Source organism: Urocitellus parryii, chromosome X (assembly GCF_045843805.1).
Source record: "Urocitellus parryii isolate mUroPar1 chromosome X, mUroPar1.hap1, whole genome shotgun sequence".
Classification (NCBI taxonomy): Eukaryota; Metazoa; Chordata; class Mammalia; order Rodentia; family Sciuridae; genus Urocitellus; species Urocitellus parryii.
The window spans coordinates 77,445,250-77,463,591 of NC_135547.1; the positions used below are offsets into that span (position 1 = coordinate 77,445,250).

The 18,342-nt window shown below is 36.5% G+C and overlaps 1 protein-coding gene across 4 annotated transcripts in view; it reads right to left on the reverse strand.

The window, feature by feature from the left end:
• Nucleotides 1-18,342, reverse strand: part of Phka1 (phosphorylase kinase regulatory subunit alpha 1) — a 110,850-nt gene that overhangs the window by 31,716 nt on the left and 60,792 nt on the right. For 2 of the 4 annotated variants that reach the window (XM_026414032.2, XM_026414031.2), the window contains exons 17-21: nt 14,878-14,956; nt 11,907-12,076; nt 8,840-9,016; nt 7,219-7,310; nt 6,717-6,856 (exon numbers count right to left, since the gene is read on the reverse strand). In XM_026414032.2, coding sequence (XP_026269817.2) covers nt 6,717-6,856; nt 7,219-7,310; nt 8,840-9,016; nt 11,907-12,076; nt 14,878-14,956 — 658 coding nt within the window. The remainder of the gene's footprint in view (nt 1-6,716; nt 6,857-7,218; nt 7,311-8,839; nt 9,017-11,906; nt 12,077-14,877; nt 14,957-18,342) is intronic. The other 2 variants (XM_026414034.2, XM_026414033.2) reach the window with 1 other exon arrangement.

An 18,342-nucleotide genomic window follows, 5' to 3' on the forward strand; every position in this document is an offset into this window, starting at 1 on the left:
TACAGTGAAATAATAGAATTCAATACAGCTACTAAGAAAATATAAAGTAGATTTAGCCAGGTGTGGTGGCCCACACCTGTAATCTCAGCAACTCAGGAGGCTGAGGCAGGAGGATCATAAGTTCGAAACCATCCTCAGCAACATAGGAAGATCATCTCAAAATGAAAAATAAAAAAGGATTTGAGATGTAGCTTAGTTAGTAGAAAACTTGCCTAGTAGTGAGAGGACCTAGGTATGATATCTAGTACTGCAAATGAATGAATGGTTAAACAAATTAATTAAAAAATAAAAGAAGTGGGGTCTGTATTCCCCCTACTTGAGTCCAGGCATACTTTTGACTAAGGTAAAAGTGACACCATATGATTTCTGAGGCTGTCATAAAAAGCAACACAGCTTCTACCTGGTCTTCTCTGGGACACACACTCTTAGAACCCAGTATTCATGCTGTCAGAAAATAGAGACACACATGGGAAGGTTATTTGCTGTTATTCCACCTGTAGGTAATGAGATTCTAGCCAATAGCCAGCCAGTCAGTATCAATCCCCTGACATATGGATGAGCAATCTGTGTCATGATACAAAGTTTCAGTGAAAAAAAGCATGGTATACAGCAGTGTATACATTATACTAAATTTGGGCAAAATAGGGATAAAGTACAGATGTCTGCATTTACATAATAAGCATAAAATATCCCTGGAGGTTGCACACACACACACACACAAATATACTGGTTGCCTGTGAAGTGGGGAACTGGGTATCTAGAGGTGGGAAAAGACCTTTTACCCATTCATTATATTTTCTTTTGTATTTAAAAAATTTCGATCATGAGAATGTATTGTCTATTTAATATATCAAATTTTTTTAAAAAACATGAAATACTACAAGAGGTTAGCCAGGTGCAGTGGTGCACATCTATAATCCCAGCAGCTCGGGAGGCTGAGGCAGGAGGATTTCAAGCTTAAAGCCAGCCTCAGCAACAGCCAGATGCTAAGCAACTCGGTGAGACCCTGCCTCTAAATAAAATACTAAATAGAGCTGGGGATGTGGCTCAGTGGTCACGTGCCTGAGTTCAATCCCCGGTACCAAAAGAAGAAATAAATACTATAGGAGGTCATCAACGGATACAAATCAAGTGAGTTAAAGTTTGAAAAAATAATAACATATTTACATAGTCCCAAGGTATAGCTCTACAAGATTTATTTTTTATTTCAAAAGATAATAACTTTTCAGTGAAGGAATCTTGAAGCTACTGTCTTAACCAACTGATCAAACCAAGTGATCAAAGTTAACACTACTAGCAATTGGACTAGTCAACATTATGTGCCTCCTGACATGACACACAGAGAACTTGGCATCACTCAGGGGTATTCCTGAAAAAATAAAAGCATAACCTGAATTTACTTATGATAAAGCATCACAGAAATCAAGACTGAGCAGGGCGTAGTGGTGCACACCTGTAATCCCAGCGGATTGGGAGGCTAAGATAGGAAGATCGTGAGTTCAAAGCCAGCCTCAGCAACTGCAAAGTGGTAAGCAACTCAGAGAGACCCTGTCTCTAAATAAAATACAAAATAGGGTATGGAAGTGGCTCAGTGGTTGAGTGCCTCTGAGTTCAATCCTCAGTACCAGAAAAAAACAAGACAAAAAACTCAAGACTGCGGGGGATTCTACAGGATAAATGATCTTTATTGTTCTAAAAATATCAATAACATGAAAAATGAGACTCAAACTATTTTAGATCAATGGAGATTCAAGATACACAAGAACTGAACGAAATACATGATTTTAGATTTTCTTTTGCAGTAAATACATTAATGGTCTGACAAATCTTAATAGGGTCTGCAGATAGATACAAGTATTGTTTCAAAGTTATTTTTCTGATTTTTGTGATTATAGTATGCTTATGTAAGAGAGTTCCTAATTTTTAGGAAATACACACTGAATATTTTAGACGTGATCCCCATCTACTCTATCACTCCCAAATGGTTCAAAAAATAATGTGTGTGTGTGTGTGTGTGTGTGTGTGTGTGTGAGAGAGAGAGAGAGAGAGAGAGAGAGAGAGAGAGAGAGAGAGAGAGAGTATAGATGGTGGTTGTGGTGGTATAAGAGAGAAATAGAGACAGCGAGAAAAGAGAGATATTAAAGCTCAGTGGAAACACTAGAGGAATCAGAATAAAGGATACTAGAACATTTTTGTGTTATCTTTAAAACTTTTCTTTAAATCTGAAATTATCCAAATTTACTATAAAAGTATGAAAAAGTGCTATAAGATCTCAGAATCAGGAAAGATTATTATTAACCTCTGATCTCTTTATTATTAGAGATCAGAGAATACTTTGTGGAGGTGACAGATGAACTAGACTTTGATGGATAGAGAGAATTGCAAGTATAAATAGAGATGTGGTAGCAAAGGAGAATATTCTAGGCAGAGGAAAAAACATGAATCAAGGTATGAAGGTAGACATGCAGAGGCTGAGCTTTGGTGAGAGCACTCACATTGTGAGTGGAAGCAATAGTAGATAAATTAGGTTGAAAGGTCTTAGAAGGTGTAGATTTGGCCAGTGATTCCCTATGGAACTTGGTGATGTGGGGAGAGGCGGGGAAAAGGAGGAGTTGAAGATGATACAATTTCTGGTGATCTGAAAGAATGATGGTATCAGAAACAGAGTAAAGAAAGACAAGCAGTATGTTCTGGTACAGTGAATCTGATTTTAGACAATATTGAGCAGGAAGACATACATAAAAATAAATTCCAGGTAGGTTAAAGACCTAAAGCATTAAAAAATTTATCAAAGGTATTTAAAGCATTTTTTAAATTCTGGAAGGGGAGAAGATCCCTGATACATGCAAGAAATCCTGAAGCCAAAAGAGGAAAATATCAGGTTGGGGGTATTACTCAGTTGAAGAGTGTTTGCCTAGCATGTGCAAGGTTCTGGGCTCAATCTCCAGTACCACAAAGTAAAGAGAAAAATAAAAAGATCAAAAGGTTTGCCTACATAAAAACTGAAGTTTTAATGTAGAGAAAGGCACATAAAGTTAAAAGGCAAATTCCTTGGAAAAATACATGAAACATGTATAACAAAAGGGTAATCTAATATTGATAAGAAAAATAAAAAATAACGCAAGGTTATAAACATACAATTCACAGAAGGAATATCTGTCAATAAACATAGGAAAATGCATCTGTTATTCTCCTTATCTACACAGGGAAACTGGATAGAGTTCCAAGTGTATCACATAGCCACATGGCATGATCATACACAATCTAGTCAAGTTTTTGTGTGTGCATGTGTATATGTGTGTTGCTGGATGGACCCAGTGCATTGTGTTATGCCCACAACCTAAGCTATGCCCACAACCCCTATTGAAGTGATCTGATATTATATAGAATATTAGTTTCAAGGAGATTATAGGGTTCACTCAGATGTCATGGTCAAGTTAGGATGCAATGTAGGAGCAGAAGAGGTGATCAACCATGGATCATATGAATTGGTGTGAGCATGAGCTTCTGTGTACAACGTTTTGCCTGCCCATCTCAATTACCCCTCTGAATCTTCAAGTTCTATTCAAGCTACAGTTATTCTGTCCTTATCCTTTATCTCCTTTCACTCTCTCTATCTTTCCATTCCCCTGCATTTAGCATGTGCTGGTACCTAATAAGTACACGACACATACCTGAATAAAGTGCTATACCACAAAAGAAAAAAAAGAAAGAAACAAAGATACCAAAATAAGACCCAGGCTTTTAAGAAAAATAGTAACACACAATAAGCTTTACTGGGTGGCACTTTGATAGGTTGCATAAGAAGGGAAGTCTCTCAAAACATGAAATCATTCAGAAGACCTTGGCCCAGATTCTGTCACTCAGAAAAGGAGAAGGACAAGGGAACTGTCAGAGGGAAAGGAGAAGCTGGGGTAAGGGTTAAATGTCTAGGTGATGTCCTTCTGCAGCACTGTGTGGGATGTCTAGGTTAGTGAATTCTGAAGGGGTGCAGTGGTTTAGAGTATTCATGGCTGATGTTTAATTATTATGAACAAGTCTGAGGTGAAGCATATACAAAAACTCAGGCCCCATATAGCTAAAAATCTATTTGAATTATTTTTATTCTAATTTTTGATATGTCTTGCTATGTTACCCAGATTGGCTTTGAACTCATACAATCGGTGATCCTTCTACCTCAGCCACTGAGTAGCTGGGACAACAGGTATGTGCCACCATGTCTGGCTTCTTTGGGTTATTTATTTATTTATTTTGGTACTAGGGATTGAACCCAGGAGTGATTTACCACTGAGCTAAATGCCCAACCCTTTTATGTTTTATTTTGAGACAGGGTCTCACTAAGTTGCTTAGAGCCTCACTAAGTTGCTGAGGCTGGCCTCAAACTTGCTATCTTCCTGCCTCAGTCTCCAGAGTTGCTAGAATTACAGGCATGTGCCACCACACCCAGAAGGTTATTTTTTTAAACAACTGAGTATGTAAAACTTTTACTTTGGTGTTCAATGGCTTTTCAGCTAACAGAAGACCTGTGTCTTTTTCATTTGCTCATTAAATAGGATAGTTTGATGAAAATAGCATGAACTTTGGAGTCAGAGAACAAGGTTTTTCATCTCATCTCTTCCCCTAACTGTGTGACCTTCAGAAAGTTGATCAACCTTTCTGAGTTGGTCCTCCCATCTGCAATAAATGTAGGTACCAATCATCTCATGGAAAAAGTATAAGGATTAAATTAAGAAGTTCATTTGTTTGACCAGCCTATACTGAGAACATATTATAAGGCAAGCACTAGGTTGTTTTCAGACTACAATAAAACAGTCAATGTCCTTGAAGAGCTTAGTGTAATGGAGGTGATAGGCACGCACACACACACACACACACACACACACACACAATAACATGGCAATAAAGTATTAGTTGTCTGTACTGCATTACAAGGAATGCTTAAGGAGCAAGGATTAGGAAAGTCAAAGGTTTCAAGCTGACTCCTTGGACGATATGAGAAGAGCTGAGTATAAGTCAGACTGAAGAGGAAGGAGAGAGTCCTTGCAAAGAGAGGAACATGAGCAAAGACACAGAAATGAGACAACATAGTGTTGATGAAAAACTATGAGCACTTTGGTGTTGCTGGAATACCAATTACAGGACACGAAGTGGTGAAAGCGGAATCTGGAAGGAGGCAGGAACTTTATCACAGAGGTTCCTATGTGCCATATTAAGGCTCTTGAACTTTCCCCCTGCTTAAGTGAAGCAAAAAAAAATTAAGGGAGGGGATGAGCATATTAAAGAGATCATTGTGTAGAATTAGAAGACCAGGATTTGGCAAACCTTTAATGAAATAGTAGATCTGGGCAATCACCACTGATACTTGCTAAAATCGTTAGGAAAAAAGCTAATGAGGAATTGTATAATGGCAACAACAGGCTAATTAGATCTTATTAATATTCACATGACAAAAAGAGCAACTTCATAGGCAATGCTCTGTACTTAAGTAACATCAGGAGGCACATGATATCTAGTTGTTGCCCATTTTATTTTTTTATTTTTTTGCAATTCTGGGAGTCAAACCCAGGGTCTTGCACATGCTAGGCAAGTAAACTAACACCAAGCTACATCAACAGCCCCTTTTTCCAAATTTAGAAGGGGGTATAAATCCTGCCTCTTTATATTCTATTCACTATAACAAGAAAAGAGGAGAAAGAGCAGGTTTTTTTGTGTAGAGGTAGGCAAGAAAGAGGAAATCAATTTGGACATATTGAGTTTAAGATACAAAGTACTAAGGGGGTACATAACACATAAGAATACATTTGAAAATATTAGTTTCTTTTTCCTATAAGCCTCTGTATTCTTCTTTCTCTTGTGTTAAGAATATATCTGTAGGTTTTACCAAATAATGGAGGCTTAATAAGAACCATAATTCTGGGGCTGGGGTTGTGGCTCAGCGGTAGAGCACTCACCTAGCACGTGTGAGGCCCTGGGTTCGATCCTCACCACCACATAAAAATAAATAAATAAAATAAAGATGTTGTAACTAACTAAAATGAATAAATAAATAAATATTTTAAAAAGAACCACAATACTGATAATAATCCTTGGCAATTATTGATTACTGATGATGTGCCAGGCATTAGGAACTTTATAGATTTTTATAATAATTCTATGAGGTATGTATAATCCAAATTTTGTAAATGAGGAAAATTGAGGCTTTAAGTTGTGGAATGAGTAGGTTGCAAACCTGTATTCAAAACCAAATCAGTGAAACTCCAAAGCTGTGTTCATTTCCTATATGCTATGATCTGGATCTGGAATATTGTCCCAAAGGCCCATGTGTTAAAAGTTTAGTCCCAGCCCATGACACTATTGGGAGATGGTGGAAACTTTAAGGGGTGAGACCTTGTGGGAGGTCTTAGGTCACTGGGGGAATGCCCTTGAAGGTGATTATGTGATCCTGGTCTCTTTTCTCTCTCCCTCTCTTTCTCTCTCTTTTCTGCATCCTGTCCATGAGGTGAATGGTTTTGCCACATGCAGCTGCCATGGTATGCTGACTCACCACAGAACCAAAAGAAATAACTCATGAACTGAAGCCTTCAAAACTGTAAGCTAAAAAAACCTTTTCTTTTAATAAGTGGATTATCTCAGATATTTGTTATAGAATAAAATGACTATGTTATACTTCCTCTCTATATGAACATTAAAATATGCTAATAATATCCATCACTTACTTCATAGTATACAACATGTAGAGAATATCAGCTTGTTCCTGTAAGCTTGTGGTCTCCTTTAATTGTGAAACCAGTGCTTCAAAGTCTACCTCCCCAGATTGGTCTCTAGGAAGATGCATTTCTACACGAACAGAGGGAACCTTTAGTTTGAGAAATGTTGAAAAGAAATTAAGTCCACAAGTGCTCCACTTAATATGCCCTAGAATGAGTCATCTTTCTATCTTTAAAACTTTTCCATAAGAATTCTCTAAATGTTGATGAAAAGCAAAGCAAAAACAGTGAAACCATCAAGACATATGATACAGCAAAGTAGTTTTCTTGAAATGTACTTAGGAAAACTTGTCCACTTTAAGACGGAGCTGAAAAGGACATGTATCTTCATCAGGATAGTATTTTGCCTACTATCAGCTACTAACAGGAACCATAATGGCTAGTTCTATAATTTTCTATAAAGATGGCTTTTTTGCACACACAAATAGAAATAACTCAAGCTCACATTTACCTGGTCATCTTGTGGGGACTGAGGCGAGTCAAGTAAGTTGAATGAAGGCCGAGAAGGCTGAAATAACTTTGTAGGAAGATACATGTGAACATCTGCAAGAGGTTAACATTTATTAGGAAGGTTAGCTAACTAAGAGACCAATAAAGATACACAGCTGACCTCAGGAATGAGGTCATATATCAGTCAATTCTTTATAAAACAAAAATGGCAAATTTTTTCTTCCTTGTTGATACCAAAAAAAGAGAAATGTGAATATTAGATAATTTAAAGACTGTCTAATTAATCAATAAACATATTTTAATTTGATTTTCTAGAATTATACCATCAGGTGGTCATGTAAGATATTAAATTTACTAAGTGCAATGAATTCCATGATGGTGCTATCACTGAAACTTTGGCAGAATGCCACAAGTAACACAAAGGGTTCAGTTACATTTTATATTTTCTGGACATTCCTAATAAAATACTTGATGGCTAGTGGTTGGATTTCCCTGAGAATAGGTGATTGGATGAACTTATCTAGGGAATCAAAACAATCTAGTGGCTGACCAACTTTGAGATATTCTTAAGATTTCTTACTTACAGTACATTGTTGAAATACTTACCCATAATCACTAAGAAGAGACTCTCTTGTCATTTTCACCATTTTACGTATACAAAGAGTTACAGAGCTCAGATAACTGCTCAAGCAAGTAAGTAGCAGAGCTAGGAATTAAGCTCAAGTTTTCCTGATTCACAATCGAGAAATATGACAATAAACTTCATCTTACATAAGCCCATTCTCCAGTGAGTATACCCAAAGGGCATGCTAAGCTTTTCTCCTTTATACATGTTAAATGAATCCCTAGAGTTCATATTTAATATCTTTGGTTAGTAATGGTCAATAAAGTTTTAGACAGCAAGAGCATGCATCTCAAGCATCCTCATTATTTAAATAATGTTAACATTTAGGTTTTCTAGGTGTGGCCAAGGAGCCCTTCTCTCCCTTCATTTGTGGCTACTACACAGAAACAATGAATACTTTTAGGAACCATGGCAACTCCTAATAATGTGTAGTAGAAGACATCCTCCACTGTAAATATTACTGAAAGAGGAAAGGGGTCATGGGGAAGAGTATGCAGTGAAGGATGAGTACCATATTCGACAATTACAGATCTACATGGCTAGAATGACCAACTATAAAAATTATAACTGGCCTAATGGAACCAATTGTAACTTAAGACTATCTCCCTTTCCATTGCATAGCTGACCTGTAATCGTCTTGCAATGCTTTATCTATAAACAAAACTACTTCCAAAGGAGGATTTTTTCTAAACTTTTCCTTCTTCTATCATTTTACAGTGATGTTAGAACTGAATATGCTCCACGTCTATTGTTCTGACTCTCCTTACCATGTCCCTGGTTAAACCAGACTCTATAGCATTATGGATAGCAAAACTGTATTTGATTTATTGTTTTACAAATATTTGAGTGTCTGATATGTTCCAGGTGCTGTCCAAGATGCTGGGGATAAAGCAGTGAACAAAACAAAGTTCCTGCTTATGTGTAATCAATATCCCGCCCCCATCCTGGGCTTTATGTCATCCTGTGCCTTACTCTAGTGAGTCATGGCATTACTCACTCTGTACATGGAGTTCCTTGGCCTTGGTCACCAAGGACATTAAGTCGCAGGTTGTTTGCACAGCAGCTCGGAACCGATCTAGCCCTCCCTTCTGTGAGGTAGGGGCTAGTTTAGGATGGGGAGCAGTGTGCGCCAAAAGGTGATCTAAATAACGAGCAACTTCATCACCACAGCGAGCTGCAGGATTAGTGGGAGGAGGGAGAGAGAAAAGAATGAACAGTTTAGTTACTTCAAAGTCTACCCCAGCAATCAGAATGATGGGCTCCCGTACTCATAACGCAGCACCGGAAGTAGGCTGTTTTTTTGATCATGGAGGGGCTACAAAGCTTGTGATCATTATACAACCTCATAGATTTAAGATTTAGAGAATATAGCCACCAACCAGGACCCACCTGTTCTTCAGGTTTCCCGGGACAATGTTAAGGTTCCCTGAAGCAGTATGAGCTTATTCTAAGATAGGTAGAGCAAGTGTTTCATAATTTGTGTAGGTAGGTGTGAGCGATGGGATGGTGGCAGAGGTAAGGAAGAAGGAGCAGAGCAAGGCCTTTCAAGTCCCACTAGTAGGAGACTTTTGTGAGAAAGGGTCAGGGAACGACAAAAATCTTCCAAAAAACATTGAGCCTGGTGATAAACAGAATCTATGAATAAAAACTACAATTACTACTAATACAAAAAATCTCCATGTGGCATTCATGAAGAAAGCACTATGAGACTCTTGTGGCCTTTTAGTCACCTCATATATTTATTTGCCAAATATATATTGGCTACTATGTACCAGGCAGTGTACTATGTGCTATGTTTTGGTGAAGTAGATATGGTCCATATCCTTTTGGGCTCCCCCTCCACCATACAACTTCTATAATATTATTATTTTTTTAAAGTTAATTGATCTTTATTTGCATGCCAGCATATAATATTAGATAATGAAATACAGATAATTGAAATAAAAATATACATATACTCTGTGGATGCTTAATATTTTAAACTTTACATAAATATTCATACTGTTTACAGTTGAAAAGTACACTCTCTGGATCAGTAGAGAAGTCAGCTAAGTCAGTCAACATTATCTAGTTTTGGATGATCTTAAGTTGAGAATTACAAGAATATGAAGAGAATCTTTCTACCTAAGCAATCAACATACCCACTGTGAGACCACTAATGAGCACACCCAAATGTGGGAAAGTGACTCAGAATGCTATAAGAACAAATGTAGTGATACAAATCATAAAAAAGATGTATTTTAGCACATCTTCAATCCCAGCTACTTGGGAGGCTGAGGTAGGAGGACTGCAAATTCAGTACCATCCTGAGAAACTTAATGAGATCATATCTCAATATAAAAAATAAAAATGTGGCAGTCCTGAAGAACACAAAAATAATAAATGCTGGTGGGGATGTGGAGAAAAAGGAACATTCCTACACTGTTGATGGGATTGTAAATTAGTACAACCACTATGGAAATCAGTACAGCAGTTCCTCAAAAGGCTAGTCGTGGAACCACCATATATGACCTAGCTATACCACTCCTCAGTATTTATTCAAAATAATTAAAGTCACTGTACTACAGTGATACGTTCATACTCCTGTTTATAGCAGCATGATTCACAATAACCAAACTATGGAACCAGCCTAGGTGTCTGTCAATGGATGAATGGATAAAGAAAACACACACACACACACACACACACACACACACACACAATGGAGTTTATTCAGCCATAAAGAAAAATGAAATTGTCAATTGCAGGAAAATGGATGGAACTACAGACCACTGTTAATGGAAATAAGTCAATCTCAGACATTAAGGGTCATGTGTTCTCTTTCATATGCAGAAGCTCAAGAGGAAAAAGGAAAACAAAGGTGGGGTTGGATCTGCTAAAAATCAAAGAGAGATCAGTAAAGGAATGGGACCAAAGGGTGGGAGGTGGGGAGGGAGGAGTGGAATGCTGGGAAATGATATTGGCCAAATTATATTGTGTGTATGGATGCATATGTAACAACAAATCCCATCAAATACAACTATAACATACATATGAAAAATTTTTTTTAAAAATTCAGGCTAACAGTCAAATATCCAGACAATAAAAGTAGGCAACCCAAGTTTTAGATGGCTAGAAGGATAATTACTTTTTAAGGGCCCTTCTTTCTTTAAGATTCAAACAATATAACAGCTTGTCTGGCATAAGTCAGTGTTTTTACACTACAGGTAAGGATTTCTCAGTCATTTTTAATTTAAGCCCCCACAATGCTTACTTACTACATCCTAGTAGCCAGTTATATTTTGGTTTTACTGTGTATTATTTGTGTAGTTTGTAATATGAAAGCAATAGGCATTTTAAACAGGCTTTTTTTGAATTAACATATCTCCCCAGAGATTCTGATATAGCCCTCAAATGTTATATAAAAAGCACTCTAAATTAAATTTTATATTTTATAATTTTAAAGTAAAATGCAGTAATGTATATGTATTTTTTTACACAATATCACTATTTATTTATTTTTATGTGGTGCTGAGGATTGAACCCAGGGCCTCTCATGTGCTAGGTGAGCGCTCTACTGCTAAGCCACAATCCCAGCCCTGTATATGTATTTTTAAAAAACGTTTTAGTTGTCAATGGACCTTTATTTTACTTATTTATATTCAGTACTGAGAATTGAACCCAGTGCCTTACACATGCTAGGCAAGCATTCTACCACTGAGCCACAACCCCAGCCCTGTATATGTATTTTTAAACTGTGCACTTGATTAAATATCTCTTACTCACCACTGCTTCTTCCCATTTCAAAATCACCAGGCACTTCAAATGCCCCAGAAGAGAAATCTTCCCTAACCTTAGTAAGGAACAGTCTAACTCCACAATCACCGCAGGGATATTAGACCAGAAACCAAAGGTAAGTAAAGGGATGAAAAGTGAAGCCAAACAAAAGTAGAAATCTAGGTGTATTAAAGAGGAGTGAGGTTGGTACACTGTGAGATTGCTGGCAGCGTGAATTATTAAAGACAATGCTGAACAATATTACATATTCTTATCCAGCTAGCCAGTGCTTTATGAAGCCTCCTTACCATTATTGATTGAATCAAAGCCATCCATCCAGTTGCCAGATTCAAGCTCATCATAGGTTTCGTCATCATAATCTTCACTGTACAGCTTACCCTCAGGTCCAGGATCCATGAAGCTCAAATGCGAGCAGCAGGATGTGGTCAAAAACTCTGACAATTTACCTGTTTGAATCCTGACAATTAGAGGGTAGATACAAAACAGGAAATCAGGGGCAATCCTTTTTTTTAATTTTTATTTTTAGGGGCAATCCTTTTAACACCACAAAATCTTTGTGATAAAAGAATACTTATTATGATTTGTTGGAGGATTACTAAAATTCATCATTAGTATACATTTTGTAAACGTGAAATTTCTCTGCACTCCTAGGCATAATGCTCAGCTTAAATGGTCAGAGGGTTCTCTTAATAAAGTCTACAATTATGGGTTCACAATCTACCAGCACATCAATTTTGTTCTCTTCCATTGCCATATGTTAATTTGATAACTATGTCAGATGTCCAATTTGCATTGGCTACTTAGATAAGCCAGGATAGAATGAATATAAATCAAAACAAACCCATCACATCATTTAAAAACTAGCCCCTGCTGAACATTTGGAACATAAAATATGGTATTTGAAAATTTTATACATTACAGTAGCCTGTAAGGCATATTTTCCCTTACTTATAAAGCCAATTACAAAACTCAAAAGGAAAGTGAGTAGTAATAATTTTCTAAAAAATCCAGCTTGAAGGAGCTGCTTATTCCCAAACCTTGGATAATGTGTTCATTGAAATAAATGATGACAGGAATGGATCATGACATATTGAAATAAAATAAGAGCCTATGAATCTATGCTGATACTAAATGACAAAATATAGGGGAAGACAAAGCTCCCTTTTATATATAGCATTGTCAACTAATGAATGAACACAGAATGACAGAAACACAGAAATGCCCTTTTACAACTCTATTAGTAATAATTAATTCATGGAAGAATCAACGGAAGCTAATTATTTGGTTGAAGACTGTTGGGAAAACAGATGGAGAAACTTGGCAGATACCACTTTAAACAAGTGATCAAAGTTAACATCACTAAGGTAAGAAACCAATCTCATGTGCCTCCTGATACAATGTTCTGAGAAGGACTATAGTGATTTCTTATTTTAGGTGACTTCAGCATCTATTTTGAATATGTTTAATAACTTTCTCAGAACACAGGAAGGGCTCAGTCATCCTTGACAGTTTCCAGTTCTGCACCTGCTCTAGTTACTTAGGATTGATCAAGATATCTGTCTTATACAATTTCCTTCTGGTAATCACATTCCTAAGTACAGCTAGATACAACCTATTTGACTGGTCCTTATGACCCCCAAATCCTGCATAGACAGTGTAGATATGCTTAGTGATCTCTTCTGAGCCATAGTATGACCCACTAGAATTCATATTTGCTTACTTTAAATTACGTTACCCCTTAGAATTTCCTATTGGAAACCTGTTTTTATAATGCCTTGGATCCCAATACAGGAGATGGCCCATGGGTCTCTGTCTTTGGGCTCCTGGCCTCTGTGTGTGGTTTCTGGGCATGCAATTCACTCCTTCCTTGGTCAGTAAGTAATAAAATCTATATTCCCATCGTGTATCTCTCCTAATCATTTAAAGGATTCTTTCCATCTTGAAGATCCTAAATTAAAACAAGGATTCAACATCACACAGGTAGTCCTCCTGCCAAACATATAACCTGACAAATCCAAATTGAGAGACATCCTGCAAAATAACTGACCCACATTATTCAAAAGTTAATGAGATTATCAAGAAAGATTATCAAAATTATCAAAATGGATAATGCTGGAAAACTGTTCTAGATTAAAAGATACCAAAGAGATATAATAATTTAATGCTAATGTTTACTTCTTTGGAAGTAAGTACTCCTTTGGTTGGATCCTGGATAGGGAAAAAAGCTATGGGAAAACATTACTGGGGCAATTGGGCAATTTTAAACAAGGATGTTATTAGATGTTAGATATGGTATTCCCTTCTTATCTGTGGGTTGGCATTCCATTGTTTCAGTTACTCAAGGTCTATGGTTGTCCAAAAATATTAAATAGAAAATATAAAAACAAATAATTCATAAATTTTCTATAACTTATCACAGTATACTGATACAATTGTTTTACTTTTAGTTATTGTTATTCATCTCTTACTGTGCCTAATTCACAGCTATCTGTGGTTTCAGGCATCCACCACGTTTATCTAGGTATAGTATCCCTGAGAGATAAGAGGGGAATATTGTAGTGTATTAATATGAAATTCCCTACATGTGATGATTATATTGTGTTTACTTATGATACTATTTTTGTTCTTAGATGATAGAAACTGAAGTATTAAAGGCTGAAGAGTCATGATGTCTATAGCTAACCTTCTTAGCAAAAAAGTATGTGTATATATATGTTTATATATATAAACACACATATATATACACCCTCACCCATATGTGTGTGTGTGTGTGTGTGTGTGTGTGTATGCACATATGTTTGAGTGAGAGAAGTGACAGGGAGGAACAGAGGAAGAGAGAGAAGAAGGGAGAGAGAAAACACACATTGAAACAAACGTCAACAATAGGTGAATACTGAGAAAGGGTACATGGGTGTTTCATACTATGCTTACAAATTTTTGTAAGCTGGAAACTTTGGAAAAATAAATATTTGGGAGAAAAAAAAGCAGCCAGAATTGGGTAAATTCAGTAAACTTCTTTTTCTAAAGAATACGTTTTGTGGTCCCCTGAGATCTAGAAAAATAACAGGGTGTGGAAATCTTCTAAACTTTTTCTATTACATTGAATTCCTTGATTCATTCAATCAAATTCTAGTTCCTCTGAGTATGATGGGATTGTGTTGTTGAAGACACACAGAGAGGCAACACAAGTCTGCCATTACTCTTCTCAACTCAAAAGTTTCAATTAATTTCACTAACAGGAATATATAGATCACTTACCTTGCCCCACCAAAATAGCCATCCTGCATTTTTCGGAGTGCTGCCAGGATACTTGAATTCAAGCTCGTTCCATCTTCATCTTGAAATGGAGAGAATTTTAGCACAATATTTATGGCTTTAATTTTAAAGTAGGGGGAAATATTTCAAACCAACATTCTGGTAGTGATGGTACAAATAATCACCTTATATTTCAATAATTCACCTGAGAAGCAACACTGCTGAATGGGCACATGGTAAGGCGTTATGACTAATAGAAAGAGTTCTTCAAAGGCATTATTTTATTTATCCTAAGTACTTAATACAGTATCTGATGGCAGAGTGTTTAATCACTCCTGAATGCTGACATAATTATGCAGCAGTAACTATTTGCTGACTGTTATGTGCCAAGCACTATAATAAATGTTTTATATACATTATTTCATTCATATATCTTAAGCAACACATCCTTAGTGCTTTTTATATGAGATTGATTTAAAATTTCATGTTTTGTTTGTCATTTTTTTTTCTTTTTGTGTCTTACAAAGGACAACTTTCCTCAGCCTTGATTTATATGTGTGTGCATAAGCATAAAAATATCTAAAAGGCTAATAATTATCTGATTTTGTGTGAAAGTGTTCATACTGCACATAATCATTTGTGATCCACTTTTTCTGATCCATCCTTTGCAATAGCTAAAAATGACTCCATAGAAGACATTTAAAGTTATAATCAACTCTGTACTGAAGATCATTGTACCTAATCTTTATGGATTTATTCTATTATTTCCTTAGGTTAAATTTCTACAAGTAGAACTTGTAGGACAAAGGGAGCACATATTAAAATAATTATAGAGACTGCAAATCACCACTAAAATCATTGTGCCAATTATATTTCTGCCAACAGTATAGAAAGTGACTGCATTTCTATACTTTTAACAAGAATGGGAATTAGCAATCTTTTTAATCTTTGTTTATCTGATAGATAAAATAAGAAGACACTGTTTTAATTTTATTGCCAGTAAATGGAGCATGTTTTCATGTATTTACTGGTCATTTGCATTTCATGAATTGCCTATCAAGGATCATTTTTCCATTAAAGTAGTTTACATTTCTTTTTTTCAATTGACTTTCAAGAGCTTTTTATGTTTTGAATATTAATATTTTCTCTATAGAAACATGGCAAATACTTTTTTTATTTTATTATTGGTCATTCAAAACATTACATAGTTCTTAATACATCATATTACACGGTTTGATTCAAGTGGGTTATGAACTCCCACTTTTACCCCGTATACAGATTGCTGTATCACATCAGTTACCCTTCCATTGATTGACAAATTGCCTTTCTAGTGTCTGATGCATTCTGCTGTCTGTCCTATTCTCTACTATCCCCCCTCCCCTCCCCTCCCCTCCCCTTTTCTCTCTCTACCCCTTCTACTGTAAATCATTTCTTCCATTTGTATTATCTTGTCTTACCCCTCCTTTCCTCTTATATGTCCTTTTGTATAACCCTGAGGATCGCCTTCCATTTCCATGCAATTTCCCTTCTCACTCCCTTTCCCTCCCACCTCTCATCCCTGTTTACTGTAAATCTTCTTCTCAAGCTCTTTGTCCCTACCCTGTCCTTGTTTACTCCCCTTATATCAAAGGAGTCATTTGGTATTTGTTTTTTAAAGATTGACTAGCTTCACTTAGCATAATCTGCTCTAATGCCATCCATTTCCCTCCAAATTCTATGATTTTGTCATTTTTTAATGCAGAGTAATACTCCATAGTGTATAAATGCCACATTTTTTTTATCCATTCATCTATTGAAGGGCATCTAGGCTGATTCCACAGTCTTGCTATCGTGAATTGAGCTGCTATGAACATCGATGTAGCAGTGTCCCTGTAGCATGCTCTTATTAGGTCTTTAGGGAATAGACCGAGAAGGGGAATAGCTGGGTCAAATGGTGGTTCCATTCCCAGCTTTCCAAGAAATCTCCATACTGCTTTCCAAATTGGCTGCACCAATTTGCAGTCCCACCAGCAATGTACAAGTGTAAACTTTTCCCCACATCCTCTCCAGCACTTATTGTTGTTTGACTTCATAATGGCTGCCAATCTTACTGGAGTGAGATGGTATCTTAGGGTAGTTTTGATTTGCATTTCTCTGACTGCTAGCGATGGTGAGCATTTTTTCATGTACTTGTTGATTGATTGTATGTCCTCCTCTGAGAAGTGTCTGTTCAGGTCCTTGGCCCATTTATTGATTGGGTTACTTGTTGTCTTATTGTCTAATTTTTTGAGTTCTTTATATATTCTGGTTATTAGGGCTCTATCTGAAGTGTGTGGAGTAAAGATTTGTTCCCAGGATGTAGGCTCCCTGTTTATCTCTCTTATTGTTTCTTTTGCTGAGAAAAAACTTTTTAGTTTGAGTAAGTCCCATTTGTTGATTCTAGTTGTTAACTCTTGCGCTATGGGTGTCCTATTGAGGAATTTGGAGCCTGATCCCACAGTATGTAGATCATAACCAACTTTTTCTTCTATCAGATGCCGTGTCTCTGATTTAATATCAAGCTCCTTGATACATGGCAAATACTTTATATAACTTTATTATTTGTCTTTCAACCTCATTCTTGGTGCTTTTATGTATTTTGTGTTGTTACATTTGTCATTTTTTTTCTTTTTTGTATATTTCAAAGGACAGATTTCGTCAGTCTAAGATTACAAAAAATATTCTACCATATTTGCTTCCATATTTGCCTCGCACATGCTACGTTAGTGCTCTACCGCTGAGGCACAGTCCCAGCCCTTCAAGGGTTTATTTTGTGTGTGTGTGTGTGTAGCTTTTTTATTAATTTAGAATTTGTTTTTTACAAAAAGTAAAGTAGTAAGCCTAAATTTATTATCATCTAAATGTATTTATTTATAGTCTCTTGCCTCTATTTGAAATGCTGTCTTTATCTTCTTTTGCCACAACCTCCTTACTGATAGATCTTACTTCACATCTCTATAGCAGGGTTCCTCAATGATTCTTTTTTCATTATTATGCCTCACCTATCACCTCCAAGAAGCCTTTTATTTTTTTGGTACTGGAGACTGAACCCAGGAGCTACTACTGAGTGATAATCCCAACACTTTTATTTATTTATTTTATTTTTATTTTGAGACAAATACTTGCTAAGTTGCTAAGGTTGGCCTCAAATTTGGAATTCTCCTGCCTCAGCCTCCTGAGTCACTGGAATTACAGGTACAGGCCACCACACCCAGCTGTTTGTTGGAAACAAAACGTTGTCCAGGCTGGCCTTAAACTGCTATATACTTAAGTGAACTTTCTGACTCAGTCTCTTGATTAGCTGGGACTACAGGCACAGATCACCACTCATTTCCACTCTATTTCTAATACCACCCATTCAGTGTGTCTTTTCTTCACCTCATATGTAAATTAGCTTCCTTCAGATCAGTCTCTCCTCATTACAATGTGTATTGTCACAACCAATATTTC